Here is a 17529-nt window from a genome sequence, read left to right as displayed (position 1 = left end):
GTGAAATTTCCAATCAAATATGTGGCAATGGACTTTTTGGACTTATTTCCAAAAAGGGAATATCTGTGATAAAAATGTTGTAAGATAATAAGATACGTTTTGGCACTAATAACACATTGTATGTTAATAAAAAATTTAAAAAATTTTTAAAAAGATACGTTTTGGCAGAAGAAGTAAACATTGTACCAAAAAATTCTACACACATAACATATGCAAGATTGTACAGCATTGACTATGTTTAGTTTTCTTGGTTGGGGAAAGAGAATGAGTTTCTTTTGTGTCAGACATTTTGAGTTTGTGAATTTCCTATGTTCTACAAGGTAAAAATTGTAAAGGTAATATATCCCAGGATACACTCATAATTCAAAGTCGTAAGAAAATAATGTTTTTTAATTGTTTCAAATAATCATTTACATATATTAGTAGTGTAATTATCACAATAATAAAGAAATAAGAAGATCTCAATGACAGAAAGGGATATTTTGAACTGGCCAAAAAAATTACTATATGCTTTCATTATTAATCACTGATTTATATTAGACAGGTGCAATATTTAATTTTTAAAGCTAGAGATTTACTATAGTCATCCTTAAAACTTCAGCTATAAGACTCCTATTATTGACTCAATGTAGAACATACTTCTCTATATGCAGCTGAGGTCTTAGTTCTTACATTGATATCATTAAATAAAAGTAAAATTCTACATGTGGAAAATTTTATCAAGACAAAATTATTGGGAAAGGACATGCTAAATGGCATTTATTCTCAAAGGAGAACATGAAGTGTACTTTAAAATATAGGTAACTTGTTTATAGGAATATGTAAACTTACTTTCAGTGTATGAGTAAACATCCCAACAACTTTTTTCTGCTCAAATGCCTATTGGTATTTTCCCTATGTGAAAAGTAATGAAAAAAATCTTTTTTAAGATTTGCCTATCTTTAGCATCCCTTATGTTTTTCATTTTATCATGTAAGAACTACATATTCAATATTAATGAAGGATAATCTTATATACTGAATAACCAGAAGAATAAAATATATTTACTTTTATCTATTTTTATCTATTATATACTTATTATATATAATAGATTATATACTTATTATATTATCTATTATATATAATATGTTCTCTTCCCAAATGAAATACTTGTTCGATGCAAATTTTAAAATGCAGAAATAAAAAAGAAATCATTTTCTTTTTTATTTTATTTATATAGAAATAATTCTATTATCCAGAAATAAAGGACATAGTCCTTACAGTCATTGACAAATGTGTGTATGTTTGTATGGTGAGCTGGGGAAACTATCTGAGCTCATACAGTGATATAGAAGAGGTGATACACTACATGGTCTTTGTGACTTCTTCACAGCTGGTAATAGATCATAAACATTTTATTCTATCAAAAATTTAATTCTATAACAAGCCTTTTAGTAACTGCATACTATTTCACCATTTGGATATATCATCATGTATTTAACTACTCATCTACTCTTGGAGAAATATCTTTGAGACTTTCAGTAGAACGGTCAAATGCAGTGTGTTTTTAGAATACCAGTATAAGCTTTAGAATATAAAATGGTCAACAGCATTAACCATGTCACATACCGGTTTACAGAGTTTCAGGAATGGTCAGAAATAAGGGATAAACTAAAAATTCTATGGATTCAATAAATCCATAGTTTCAATAAATCCATAGTTTATTCTTGGTGTCACTCATTAACTGTCTCTGTATTTCTGGCTGCTTTAGTTTCCTCAGCATAGTGTTGAATAAACATTGTGAACTTTTCTGATTCAATTTTTTATCTAAGAGAAGGGTAAAGACTTGTTCTACTCCGGGTTCTAGATGCTGCACACCAATTACCTATTCTGACAGCTGAGCCAATTTCAGTAAAATTGTATAGTCAAATATATTTTTTGGACTTAACTTCTATGTTACATATATTTTTATATATATTTATTTTTTGCACTACTGTATATTTTTGTAATCCTACTTTTCTTCCATATTTTAGAGACCATTACCCCTTCATATATATATATATATATATATATATATATATATATATATTTTTTTTTTTTTTTTTTTTTTTGGTAGAGTGTATTATACCATCTTCCAAATACTCAGTCCTATAAATATACATCTAGTATAAAGCATTGTAAATTTAGTCTAGAACCATAAAAACCATCTCAGGAGAACTTAAGTTAAAATCTACAGTCTAATCACTAGAAGTTACAAATTCTGAAAAATCTGTTTATTAAAGGAAAGTCTTTCACATATTCAAAATGATTAGTCAACACCATTGGAGAGTATTTCAACTCTATCTTCTTAGATAGAATCTATCAGAAAAACAAATTTTAATTAGGTTATGATCATTCTAAATGAAGATCAATCAAAAAATACTTAACATATTTGTGTTTTTATACGTAACATCCCAATTAACCATCAAAAGTAGTTTTTCCAATTCTACTTTAATGACTACATAATGAAACTGAAGAAACATTCTGTTGCTTGAAAATGTCATGCTGCTGAGAAGGTTAAACATTTCCTAAAACAATATGTTTACACTATTAACACAATTAATTTGCCAGAAAATTCTTTTTAAAAATAGTATAAATGTAAATTATTATAGATTTGAAAGACAGATGCTTGAATTAATGAAGCTTAACTATGTAAATGTGTGTGTGGGGGGATGAGTGGACAAAAGAGCCATTTGGACAAGAGTATAATTATTTTAAAATACACTTAAATAAACACTGTTTAAAATTCTTGAGGAAAAAGAGCCTGAATCACAATTCTTTATTACCTTTAAAATTTTAATTGCCTCTTTAAAAAATCTAAAGACATCATGTACTTGCTCTTAAAAAAAGTTTCAAACAATCTACATTTACCACAACCCGTTCTTCTCCCACAAAGTGTGTTTTCCAATTTAGGAGTCTCGGTAGATATGGAACCCAGCATTGTATTTTACACATGGCAGGCATTTCAACAATGCTAAATGCAGTTCCAATAATCCCATCAGACTGTCATCATTGATATGAAATACATGGAGTCAAAAAATTTTAGTAACATACTGGTACAAGAAATTCACATTTCCCTAATTCAGATGTTCAGGAGCCTATTAGATCTACATAACATACAAGGCTATGGATAGGGCATCTGAAACATCATGAAGACTCCAGTGAAAGATACAACTTTCAATCTCTGAGAAGGAAATTCTAAAGACTCCATCACCTATACAAGTAGATCTGACTGTCAATACACACAGGTTCACCCACAGAGAAAACAAAATTCCCATATGTTGCAACATTTGGCATCTGTGCACTCCCTTTTTCTATTTCATGCCATGTTTCCCTGGCCCTATGTACTGAATGCAGATTCAGTCTGAAGGGAAAAGCTCCTCCAGCTGCTAATATGAGGGCTCCCAGCACTATAACCATGAGAGGATCCGGCACTGCTGCCTGTTTAAAGCTCTCCCCTGGGGGCAGACGTGGGTGCTGGCATTCCTTGCTGTGCACAAGAAGCAGAGAACACCAGCAAACTGAGACACTTCAAGGACACTGCATAATTTCAGCAAGAGTTAGGAGAGGAGAAACAGAACTCTGTTGCTATCAAATATGCTAGGAAGCTCAACTTTCTTGTTGCAGTTTTGGCCAGGAAGGAAGTTTAGATAGAAAGACAATAAGAATGAGAAAATATTTACTGGAATAACAGGGCTTACTTTAGATCCTGGAAAATGCTGAGGCACACAATAACAGAATTAAAGAAAGTAACAAAACAACCACTCTACATAAATATGCCATAAAATTAAGCATTTAATTTCTTGTGTTATATAAATGTACATTTTCTGTATCTGAAGACTAAATTATAAACTCCTTGGAAGTAAAGATTGTGCTTTATTGTCTTTAGCAAATAAATATTTCAGGCTTTGAGAAAAAATACTACTTGAGAATAAAAGCTTATGAAATCTCAGAGCTCGAGTAGGTAAAAAAAAAATTGGAAGATCTATTGCTAATGACTTATTTATTAATAGATCTAACCCTTCTAGAAGCAGCTAATTGTATTCTCAGTATATCATTATAATTGGGCAAAACTGATATGAGTATTATAACCATGATATTGAAACTATATTCTATAAAAAAATAAAGCAAAATATGTTCAGAAAAAATTTTATTGCTCTCTTTTAAATAACAGTAGCGAGCATTTTCCAAAATTTTACATATATATATATATATATATATATATATATATATATATTTATACACACACACACACACACACACACACATACACAATTAGGTTCAAAGTATACAGTAGACTTCAAGGCTCAGCAAATTTCTTTCTGTAAAGATTCACATGGTAAGTATCTGAGGGTTGCAGGCTACATATGGTCTCCCATGACCACTCAAATCTACTGCAGTGTAAAAGAAGTCACAGGCAATATATAAATAAATGAGTGTTGCTGTTTTCCAATCAAACTTTATTTACAAAAACAGTCAGCCAACATATGGACAGTAGTTTGCCAGTCCTTAAAGGAGATTACGTATTACCAGAAGTAACACTCAATGGGATGGAGAAAGGATAATTTAGTATTTTTCTAGGAAAAAATATTAATGACATTTTAAAAATCTTTACTGATTCTTAAAAGCAACAGCAACAAAACCCACAGACATAAGCAGCGCATGAATCTTACCTGGTTAGGTATTCTCAACGGGGGCCTTGGACCTCCAGGATACCGAGGTGACATAAAAGGCTATTGAAGTAGAACAAATAAATAAACAAAACAAAACAAAAAAACAGCACAATGTAAAATATGGATCTGAAAATAAACTGTTTTAAAGACTTTTCGAATTATACAAAACATAAATCAACTTATTTCCCCATGTGGTTTCTTTCAGGAGAATAAACGCTTTTAAGAAAAAACACAATCCAATTTTTTATTTTGTGGAATATCTGGAACTTTTTCCAAAAAGAATATAAAAACATCAAAGATGACTAAAGTAACTAAAGCAAATTTTTAAAAAATGTTAGTTATTATTAAGGTAATGACATTTAAATGGCCAAAAAAATAAAAAAGTTAAGGAATTTAGGCACCTGAATCTCACAAAGACTTCAGGAAGAAGCTTATTGGCCACATCATTACATAAACTGGGTTCTGAAAATATACTTTGGACTCAATTATTCAGTTTGGTTATCAATTTCCTCTAATAATTAAAAAGTTGCAGAATTTCTTCACTTTTTCTTTCATACTTGTTTAAAATGGCAAAGAAATTTCTCTTCCATAGATTTTTTATGGTGAAAAGAGCTTTAGCTTTCCTTTTTCAAATGTCTGTTATAATTCAAAATTGATTATAAATTTTAAAGTTGAAATTTATTTGTGTATTTTGAATCTAGCAGGTTATGAGCTGTGTACTTTTAACAAAAGAAAAAAAAACTGGTCTTACATTAAAATTCAAGTCAATTTATCTTGTTAGATAAATCAGATTCTGCTAAAATGTGCTGACTCTGTCGGACTGAAAAACATCTGAAAAATATCCTAAAAATAACATTTCAATTATCGTCCAATGTTGAGTGGAAGAATATTTTTGGTCACTCAGATTCAGGCATCAAACTTTTCAAAGTATATTCCTAATGTTATTCAGAATTCCATTTTTACAGAAAAATTACATGATTTTGTTTAATTATGTCACACTGTATAATTTACTTAAACTTAAGATCACTCCTTACATGTAACATTAAGTAAATTATCAACTCTAAATGGTTGAATATCATAAAGTAAAATATGAAGAGTGAAGTAATATAAATTAAAGATCAATTTAATAGAAGCTTGGGTAAGCCAAATCTATAGTACTTCACATAATTAAATTCCACAATCATAACATATTTTCTATACACATTTTAGAAAATGAGCATGCAGTTCTTTGCTACATTTTTAAAACAGGGTTATCTTCAAAAAGTAGCATCTGAAAAATAAAATCCTAACAAATATATGTTGAATGGACTGTTTCTATAATATTTTTTGGAAGATCTGACAAACCAACAAGAGGAACTTTAGAGTTAAACAAGCAATTCAGTTTTTTGCTTTCAGTGTTCTCATGTTAGACCATTATTACATGTTTTTATGTGTTAATCTTTATGTTAATCAGGAGATCATTTTAAATGGACAGACAGACTAGATTATCCAGGTAAAACTGTCACCTCCAAGTGATAAAACTTCAGTGGGTTTTCCTATTTTAACACTTGAAGAATGTTTTATTTCATGTATTTGATCAAAATTGTTTCTCTTTTACCCTTTCTAGACTCTACTTCAAACAGAATTAGTTAACTATACTGCCAACTAGAAGCTTATCCCAAAATTCACACTCGGCTTTATTTTTAATCACCTGATTTCATAACTGCCTTTTAAATTCTGAACTCATTAAAAAAATTTGGTAATTATATATTGTATCATTGGTCTTGGGATATTTGTCTTCCTTTTAAAAAGTGATGTTTTATGAGATGTTTATTAATCAGTATATCAATTTAGTTTTTGAAACATAAGAGAAATAAAAATAGGTTACTAATAATTCACTTTGAAATGGAATCTGAGGTAGAAATTATGTTAAAAATATTATTAAATACCAAATGCTGAGATAAACATTGAGATGGACCTTATCTGAAATAGAACATTTGAGATTTGCATATTCCTCTGAATGTAAAATGATGTTTTCAGTATTAATATAATGGACTATCTGAAAAGAGAAATTTTCTCTAATCGATTGTACTGTGAATAAACATACATTAATGGGATTGTCATACTCTCCTATCTGACTGTGAGGCACCCTCCAGGGACTATGGGGTGGGAGAGGCAGAGCATGTGGTTGCTGGGAAGCTACAGACCTCTGTAGAGGAAGATTGGGAGAGAAAAAGATTCTCTCTTTAGTTCACTTATTTCCTCTTTTATGCCCTCCTCCAAGTTCAAATTTATGTGGTTTTGGCAGGAAAAAAAAAAAAAGAAAAGAAAACCACTTATAAATTCACATCTGTATCAATCCAATTAAAGGAAAAATGACAAAAATCTAGTTAACTGGAATAAAAGCCCACTACATTTATCTAAAATACAAAGACTGCTATGGGTAAAGCACTGCTGAGATCAGATTAGTGCTGTTACAACATAAGCTATTACTATCCAGAATGATCATTACCTTAAGTTACCCAGTTAATCACCTAGGTCCTCACTTGCCTACTTCTTGAGGTATAGACACAACAACTGAACCCACAAGAGTGTGCATATTAGCAACTGAGAATATTCAACTAATATTTGTACTTCACCATTCAGAAGCCAATTTTCTTTCGAGAATAATTCAAGATATTAAAACTAGTTTAAATTCTTTAACGGTAAAATATTAATCTAAGAGGTTACCAGCTGATAATATAAAGTGTATCCACTGACAGACATGTCATACTCTTCATTAATAGCTTGGGAAGACCAGGTTCTTCAAAAGAATTTTTGGCTAGGAAATACTCTTTATATTTGGGGGGGAAATTTTTTTTTTTAAAATAGTTTGAGCATTAAAATATTTGCCTGAAGGTATCACGATGGTGAATCAATATTTTAACTGGAAAAAGCCTTCACCCTGAAAAAGATATTTATAATGTGTTAAAAAAATATTTGGCTGGGAGTCAGAGCCTGGGTTCTAGTTTTGCAATAACTAATTAGCAGAGGGGCCCTGGGCTAGAAAACCTTCCAGGGCTTTAATTTTCTCAACCATAAAATGAGGGACTTGGACTGGATAATCTCTAAAGTCCCTTAGAAAAATGAACAAAACAAAACAAAACTGAAAACAAAACTCCGATTCTGTGTTAATTATCTCCAGCATCACACTTAAGGATACAGATTTGTATACTGTAAATAGCTATAAATATTTGAAGAGTGTAGGGGTGGAGATATAGGCATATGTTCCTAACTCACAAACCAGTAGTATCAAGGAGCTAGAGAAATGTATTCCCATACTTTTCAGAGAAAAGGAAAACCTAGTTAAAGAAGAAAAAAGAATACTCCAGCAATAATGCACTTTGTTCAGATCAAAGGTCAATGGGAAGAATAAAAAACAAAAAACTAAACTTATCAATTAAAAGGTATACTAGCAATTTTTTAATTCAACAAATGTATGTTCAATATCTATAAGACATTTGGGCTAAGTTGTTGGGCACTGCAGTGAACAGGCAGATAAAAATCACTGCCCTCTGATTAAGATTTTTTAAGGTTCCTGTCTTATAATTAATAGGAGAAGCAATCTTCTGGAAAAACCGCTTTCTCTATCAGTCCACTAATGTGAAGAAGTAGAATGTTCTCTTCACCAAATGGCAAAGTATCAATGAAAGCCCGCAGAAAATCATATTTCAATCTGGTGCCTTCCATCTGAAGTTATAATTACATCACCCTGACTTGATAGAACATGTAGTGCTATGAAGAAATGAAAATCAACGCTATGCTTTGGTTTTGGAAAAAAGCTTTCCAAATAAGGCAAAATTCATGGAGTCAGGTTCTTTATAACACAAGATAAAATGAGTAGCACTGTTTGTATTCTGACATATGGAAACTACATTTATAGACAGAAATTCTCCTTTCTACGTGTTTCAGCTATCTGGCCCCCAAAATGGAATAACCCAAAGTGAAAGGAATAAAAAAATATACAGAGCCTGAGAATTCAATAAAATTTGGTGACTAAATGAATGGGGAGAAAAAAAGTCTAATAGAAATACAAACCAAATGTCCATCTCATTTCCTCTAAGTAGATTTTTATAGAAAAGCTCATACCATTCAGAATCATAATTTATTTCAGAATGAATGTCATTCAGTCTTAAAGGATTATTATTTTCCATTATACCAAGAATATTCATGGAATTTTAAACTTCTGCTTCCCTAAAAGAGTGATTTTCCTTTATTCTTTGCCCTTTTTTGCTAGTGGAAGGTAGTCTCTGTCTTCTTATTTGATCTTTCATAAACCCTTAGTGCTTTATCTCAATGCCCTAGGAATTAGAAAGAACCAACTCTTTCCTCACTCTGGTTGAAGTTAGATTGCTCAACATGATTCTTTCCTTCTTGAAGATCCCAAATGTTCCCAATGAAATCATTTTATAAACAATTTACCTATCCTGAGAAATAAAGAAAATAGAAGTAAAGGCTGTAGAAATACAGGATCAAAGAGGAAAACTAAGGACATTCATGAAAGAAGAGTTGACAAGATTTGACAATGCACTGGATATATGGAATGAGAAAAAGAGAAGAATCAAAGATAAATCCCCAATTTTTGGCTTGAGGTTATTCTTTTACAGAAGTGGGGAAGATCCAAGTGATACTTGTAATCTGATTTCCAGTCTAGACTGGGAGCTTCTCACAGGCTGATGCCATAGCATCTAATGTGGTACTTAGTGCATACTAGGCATTCAGCATATTTTTTAAACAAATAAAGAAATATGTGGTATCTTTAAGCAGAAGGAAGGTAGAGAAGCACAGAGCTTGAGTATTTCAGTTACGGCTTTAAGAGCATTGGGACAGGGGAACAGATTTTCTTTCAACTGTGAACCTTTGTGTTATTGTTGATTCAAGATGAATTTTGGGGGGACATATATATAAAAATATTCAACTTAAAAAAATAAAATAATTTACTTACCCTGAAATTATAGGTACTAAGAACCAGTTTAAGCCCTAACTTCCTTTAATATCTATGATCAGACTATACATCTTAAGTGACACATTGCTCAAATGTTAACTGTAATATTTTCTTTAAAAAAAATATATATATATATATTTAGTATAGCTTTAACTACATTTGAGTGTGGCTGACATACAGTGTTATATTAGTTTCAGGTGTACAACAGTGATTCGACAAGTTTACCCAGTATGCTATGCTCCCAAGTGCAGCTACCATCAGTCACCATAATATTTTCTAACATTTTAATAGTTTTTTTTTAGAAAACATATAACCATGATTTATTCATCACAATATTCTGTTTCTTGAGACTACCCAATATTCTCCTTTCTTGGCCAAGTAAATTTCTACTGATCTCCCTAGGGCCAGTTTAAATGTCACTCCCTCTCTGAAGAATCTCTATAGGCTCTTCCTCTTTCGACTTCTTAGCACTTTGCTCATACCGTTATCCTACAGGACTCAGTGCACTGCAGTATAATGTGGGCCCTGATATGAAGGAAACCCACTTCAGAGGAAAGAACACAAAACCATATCAGAGCAAGAAATTTTTTTTTTAATATTTTTTAAAAATTTAGTCATGAGAGAGGCAGAAGGAGAAGCAGGCTCCCTACTGAACAGGGAGCCCAATATGGGACTTGATGCCAGGACACTGGGATCATGACCTGAGGAGAAGGCAGACACTTAACCGACTGAGCAACAGGCTCAGGCACCCCAGAGCAAGAAATTATCTTAACGTCAAGGTAATTAATCCATAAAATAAAGCTGGTATTTCCAAGAATTCTTAAAGTTGATGAAGCAATATATAAATCAATTTATCTCTCTCTCTCTCTTTCTTTTTCCAGTGGGAGAAAGTCAGGGCGGGGGGCAGAGGGAGAGAGAGATCTTAAGCAGGCACTACAACCAGTGCAGAGCCCCACACAGCAATGGATTTCACAACCCCAATATCATGACCTGAGCCAAAATCAAAAGTTGGACACCCAACTGACTGAGCCACCCAGGTGCCCAAATCACCTTATATCTTATTTTAAATATCTCAATATGGCTTTAGAAACTCTTTATTTATTTATTTTTAAAGACTTTATTTTTAAGTAATCTCCACACCCTACTTGGGGCTCAAACTCAACCCCCTAGATCAAGAGTCAGATGTTCCACCAACTAAGCCAGCCAGGTGCCCCTAGAAAGTCTTTAAATATTAGTCTCAGAGAATAAATTGATAATAAAGAAAATTTAAAATCATTAAAAATAAGTTTCTTTAAAATGCCACTTAAGCATTTTCTATATACTATTTTATATGTAACATATACAATTTCCTATGTACTATATTTTATTTTATTAGCACAATTTAGAATAAATCAGTAAAGAAGAGAAGAAAAACATCAATTTCTTTGGAATGGACAAATGTAACATTTAGAAGTCTGAGGTATGTTCTAAAACACAATTTTACAGGACTTACCTAATGTAAAGTAACTGAACTTTTCTGAGGACAAAATTATTCATGTGAAATTTGCTTCTAATTTTGAAAAAAACAGTAACTTTTAAAAATGACTGAAAGAACACAATTATCAAGTTTTAGAAAATATGAACTGACAATAATTTCAAAAATGCTCACTTAAAAAATGACCTCCTCACAGAATTACTCAACTGAAGTTTTAAAGTTTTATATCGTACAATTATAATAAAATCTGACTTATAAAATTTTATTTGGATATAATTTTTGGATGTATTTTACAGCACAAAGTTTTACTTTTTAGAGTTTACTAGGTCAACCTCCTTACGTAAAAGGAAACTAAAGACCAAATTTCTTAATTGGCATTTTAGTTCTTATAGAGCTAACATCTTGCTACAGTAATACCTTTATGGAATGAAGGCAGGTACAAATACTTCATTCTTATGACCAACTGACCATAAATAAATTGCCTGACTTGGCACTTCCTCCTCGGCCCCCCAGCAACTGTGCAACCATTCACTTAATGCAGAATTCCTTACCCTTGCTACCACTCAACCAGGAAAAAGCTGAAAAGGCAGTTGTATTTCAGGTAAGCAAGTTAATTTGCATATAAAGCATTACATAGCATGTGTTCTTGATTCACTGAACTAAAAGAAATGTGACAACTGAAATAAAATCAATTTAGTAAGCTCTAGCTCTCTTTTCTTACATATTCTTGGTAGAGTTTTGATAATATATGTTGTCTTTAGTCCACTTATTAGTGTTTTTAAGTCACATGCCAAAAGGCACTAGAAGATGAGAACAGAATGGTGATAAATGGGGGCACCTGGGTGGCTCAGTGGGTTAAAGCCTCTGCCTTCGGCTCAGGTCATGATCCCAGAGTCCTGGGATCGAGCCCCGCATCGGGCTCTCTGCTCAGCGGGGAGCCTGCTTCCTCCTCTCTCTCTGCCTGCCTCTCTGCCTACTTGGATCTTTGTCTGTCAAATCAATAAAATCTTTAAAAAAAAAAAAAGAATGGTGATAAATGAATGTGGTGTTATTAGAAGAGTATCATCATTATAATCAAACTGTTCATTATAATCCGATAACTTACAATGAGGTTCATGAGGAAGGAAAGGAAGCAGTTAGCACATTCTAAGAGAGAATGTACAGAGTTGTAGTCAATAAATATTTGGGTGGTTCCATAGCTGGCTCATTGACTAAGTGAATGAACAACACTGATGGAAGAAAACAGCCAAAGATGGAATGAAGTTTGGTTCTCTTGCATGAACTCTCACCTAACCAACGTGCCTTGTTAAAAATAGGTGATACCTCGGGGTGCCTGGGTAGCTCAGTCAGTTAAGCGTCTGCCTTCAGATCAGGTCACCATCACAGGGTCCTGGGATTGAATCCTGCATTGGGCTCCCTGCTCAGTGGAGAGTCTGCTTCTCTCTCTCCCTCTGCCCCTGCCCCTCCTCACTGCTCATTCATTCTCTTTCCCTCTCTCTCTCCCAAACAAATAAATAAATAAAATCTTAAAAAAAAAATAGGTGATATCTCTTGCTGTTATAAACAGGAAGCCACAGGATTAGCTGGTTTGTTTAGTGAGTACATGCTTATCAATTATGTATAGAAGGGAAAACCCTGCTTGCTTCAGTAGGATAATTTATATCTTCCAGAGGACATAATAAAAACAGTAAGGAACGAAGTGTTGACCCCAAGAAGATGCTGAATTATAATTACAATATACCTATCAACAACATCTAAGAGAATTTCTCATGGAGATGACTAATAGGGCCTTTTACCCCCTCCTACTCCATTCAGGTTTCTTTTGTTATTTCTGGGGTGTCAGGTTTGACAAAAATGTTCCTTAGTTTTACAAACTGGAAGTACTTAGTAGCCAGTTTTTGGTATAAAAGGATGTCAGGTTAATTTACATATGAGTTGGCAAAACAAAAAAGAAAAGTGTGGTACTTTAATTGAACTTTTCCTCAAGCGAAGACCAGCCTTGAGAAGGGCTATCAATTCCTCACTGCAGGTCAGCTCTCAGTTGTCTCCTACAGAGCGGCGCTTACACAAAGGATCCCTCCTCATCTTTTTAGACTGAAATCTATTCAGAGAGAGAGAATCCTCAGTCATGTCAAAGATGACTATGTATTTTCTTTCCATTAAGAAAAGGCTCAGCATTTTAGTAAGAACATTAAACATTCTGTCTTATCATATTGTCTTTAGCCCATAACCATCTCTAATCCAAAATCTAAGAAAATGGTTATTTGCCAAAAAATAATCTGCTTCTGTCACCATTTAGGCAAAAGCATAAGCTGCAAAGTGGCATACATGCAGGAAAAATATTATATTAACTACATGTAGACCAAATATCCAGCTCACTTGGACCTGTGCAGTTATGGCCTTAGATAGATTTAATCCTTCTCCTGAAATTTTTTATGTACCGTTTAAGCAGACAAAGGGAATAAGTAAGAAACAATTCTATGACATGAAAATTATTCTAGAATCTTGCAAGGGAAAAACTTCTCCCCAACAAAATTTCTGGAAATGTTAAATATGGCAGGTTTTAATTATTTTTTATAGTCCTGGAAAGGTAATAAAAATATGTTCACTGTAAGATTTTACCCAAAGCATAAACATTCCTTTAAACACTTGTTCTGCGACCATTTTTTAGTTAATTCAGTTCTCTTTACTGTATAAGATCTTCCTTTATATATTTCACTTTTTTTTTTTTTTTTTTTTAAAGAGAAGGAGGTGGGAAAGGGCAGAAGGAGAGGGAGAGAGAGAATCTTAAGCAGGTTCCACACCTAGCACAGAGCTGACTCAGGGCTTGATCTCACAACCTCAAGATCGTGACCTGAGCCAAAATTAAGAGCTGGATGCTTAACCATCTGAGCCACCCAGACACCTCAGATTTTCTTAGATAGATTTCTATTCTCTATTTTTCAATTCCCTATTTCACTTAGAAGTAAATCTTTCTTAATTGTGCTTTCTTGAACTCATGTGCTATCAGTAATAAATAATACTGAGAATATTATTTTGAAAAATCTTTAGTGTTGTGACTTCTGCATTTCACCACAGCCATCTTTCATATAGTAAAAATGTTCACATATTTTAATTTTTATAATTCCATGAGATGCTTCATGAGTTTTCTGTAGAAAAGTAATGAAGCATAAATTATACATCAAATAAATTTCGTCAAAGTTACTTTACAATTCATATATCTTAATTTGTTTAGTTTCTTTTCTGTTTTCCATAAAAACCTCCATCAGACATTACTGACACCCCAGTGGATAAGACACTCTTGATTAACACATTTTAATTCCAACTAGTATTAAACTAATTTAGCTCACAAAATGACATACTTGTGCTAGCGCATTCTGCTGATAAGCATAAATATGTAGCTTATCTCCCATACATCTTACATATTCTATCATCATCAACACTTAATTAAAATAACTCATATAAAATAACTGTAAAGTATTACCAGATCCAGCTTCCTAGATGTTATTTTTGTAAGGCTAATCCAATTCAGCACAGTCTTATAAGCAGGTTGATTCTTTTGATATGGATTTAGTCTAAGCATCAAAATTGCTCACTCACATTATGGGCCTTTTCAAGAAGATAAGACTATTTCTCAAGCCTTCATTACATATATTAGAGGTGTGTGGCAATGGACTTCTGGACTGTGAATGGGGACCCTGCTGTCCGTTGGTCTAATAAGCTATAATAGTTTGATACCATTCTGTAAAAAGCTTTAATAATTTGTTTCAGATTAATTTATGTTCACAAATACATATGGACACATTTTTTATGTTGTTGTTGTCTGTGAGGCAAGTAGCTAGAGACTTACATAAGCTGAATCTGGCTCCGTACTCCCTCCCACTACTGACCGAAGTCCCAGACAGATCAGCCCATCTTAATGCATTAAAAAAATTACATTATGGGTATGAAAATACATGTTTGGAATTTATAATTTATAAAGGAAACTATAACAATCGTTTTTCAAAACTACTCTTATTTTTTCATTAAAGAATGTAAAAGTATTCCATTCTTCCTTTTCCCTATTTTATATTCATACATGCATCTAAATGTGCCCCAGATGAGAGTACAGAAGAGAGGTATTTTAATTTATCTACATGTATCATTGGAAAAAAAGTAAGAAAGAAAGAGAGAGGGAAGGAGGGAGGAAGGGAGGGAAGAAGGAAGGAAAGCATGCTACTTTTTTCTTATCCTTCTGAAAATATGGTAGAGAAGATTCTACTAATTAAGCAGTAGTCTTTTCAAATTCTCAAATAGCAGTAAGAATGTGAAACAAACTGGGCTATGGTCTTGGTGTTCTAAGACAAGTGGCAGATTATATATCTATTTACTTTCTTTAAAAATGAAATGATACGGGGCGCCTGGGTGGCTCAGTGGGTTGAAGCCTCTGCCTTCAGCTCCGGTCATGATCCCAGGGTTCTGGGATCGAGCCCCGCATCGGGCTCTCTGCTCAGCGGGAGCCTGTTTCCTTCTCTCTCTCTCTCTCTCTGCCTACTTGTGATCTCTGTCTGTCAAATAATTAAAACCTTAAAAAAAAATGAAATGATACTCTCATATTCACTTGGTTACTTTCCTATAAACATAAAATCTATACTTAAAGTTATAACTCATGTCTAAACTTTATAGAATAATCTTTCCACAGAACAGGTTTTTATAGCAATTGTTAATGTACCAAAAAGTCTGTTTTGAAACTAGAGCTTACTAATTCAACTAATGATAGCATGTATATTAATTGCACAAATTGCAAATTGCAGAAAGTGAAGTTATTTCTCCATCTCCAATTTAAAATACACATTTTGATATATAAGTCTTAAATAGATATAGGTACACAAAATTGATAAGGCAAATTCAAATGGAAGATATATTTACAGATGTCAGTGGAATGTACAAAATACAAAAATGACAGAAAACAGGTAGTATTTACATTTGCAAGCACTCGAAGCAATTCTATTTTATTCTTTCTTGACAAGTATCCTAGTGTTCTGATTACTCTATTTCCTGGCATTGTATCTTCTACTCAAGATTATACCTGTTCGCTTATAAGGGACTATACCTGGCACGAGCCTATATGCTTCTTAAAAGCACCAGCAGAGCTGTTTTCTTTGTTTCTCGGCAGACCTGTTCGCTTATAAGGGACTATACCTGGCACGAGCCTATATGCTTCTTAAAAGCACCAGCAGAGCTGTTTTCTTTGTTTCTCGGCAGGGATGAACAGTTGATGATAGCCAACACTTCACTCCCAGAACTATTTCTTTGGCCTCCCCTTCCTCCCCCTCCAACCACTGCCTCATCTCTTGCTCTCCCTTTAAAGCAAAACTCTGGGGGTGCCTGGGTGACTCAGTGGGTTAAAGCCTCTGCCTTCAGCTCAGGTCATGATCCCAGCGTCCTGGGATCGAGCACCATATCAGGCTCTCTGCTCAGCAGGGAACCTGTCCCCACCTTCTGCCTGCCTCTCTGCCTCTTTGTGATCTCTCTCTCTGTATCAAGTAAATAAATAACATCTTAAAAAAAATAAATTAAAAAAATAAAGCAAAACTCTGAGCTGGGCACACTTATTGTCTCTGATTTCTGTCCTTCCAGTTTATCCTGAACCTACGTTTATTTGGCTTGAATGCCCATCACTCCACAGAAACTGGCCTGATCAAGGTCACAAGTTACCTCTTTGTTAAATACAACAGTCAACTGTCATTCCCCAACTAATGTGAACTATCAGTAGCATTTGACACAGCTGATTATTTCCCTCCTTGAAACATATTCTCCGTGTGGCTTCCAGGATACCACAATGCCTGGCTTTCTTCTCTCTTGGACTGCTCTCCCCATTCTTCTTTGGTGGTCCCTCCTCATCTCTCTGACTTCTTGACATTCGAGTGCACTCGGTCCATGGCAAGGGTTTTTGTTTCTATCAGTACTCACTATCTTGAGGTTTTCATCCAGGCTCAAAGCTTTAAATATTATCCACATGCTAATAACTTCCAAATGACTCTAGCCCAAGGCTGAACCACAAAACTGCAGAGGGATAGGCTGTTCCCTGCTCAACATCTCCTGAATATCTATGAGCCATCTTAATCTTACCGAGTTCAAAATTAAGCTGCTGGTACTCCCCCCTCATACCTCCTCTTGGAAGTGTGACCTACATCAGTAAATGTTGACTCCATCCTTCCAGATAATTAAGTAAAAAGCCTTTCAGTCACCCTTGATTTGTCTTATTCTCTCACGACACATTTCTTGACCATCACCAATATCTGTTGGCTTGAACTTCAAAACAGATCTAGAATCCAACCACTTCTCACCACTCTTACTACCTTAGTCTAGCCCATAACAATCTCTTGTCAAAATTTTCCAGCAACATCCAAATTGGTCTC

The 17529-nt window shown here is 33.6% G+C and overlaps 1 protein-coding gene across 12 annotated transcripts in view; it reads right to left on the bottom strand.

Moving 5' to 3' along the window:
* Positions 1 to 17529, bottom strand: part of SSBP2 (single stranded DNA binding protein 2) — a 293865-nt gene that overhangs the window by 56602 nt on the left and 219734 nt on the right. For 10 of the 12 annotated variants that reach the window (XM_082724712.1, XM_082724720.1, XM_082724719.1 and 7 more), the window contains one exon: positions 4692 to 4751. The exons of the other annotated variants lie outside the window; for them this stretch is intronic. In XM_082724712.1, the coding sequence (XP_082580838.1) occupies positions 4692 to 4751 (60 nt within the window). The remainder of the gene's footprint in view (positions 1 to 4691; positions 4752 to 17529) is intronic. 12 annotated transcript variants of the gene reach the window in all.

This window comes from Mustela nivalis (assembly GCF_964662115.1).
Source record: "Mustela nivalis genome assembly, chromosome: 3".
Lineage (NCBI taxonomy): Eukaryota > Metazoa > Chordata > Mammalia > Carnivora > Mustelidae > Mustela > Mustela nivalis.
This window is presented reverse-complemented; position numbering and strand designations above follow the sequence as displayed.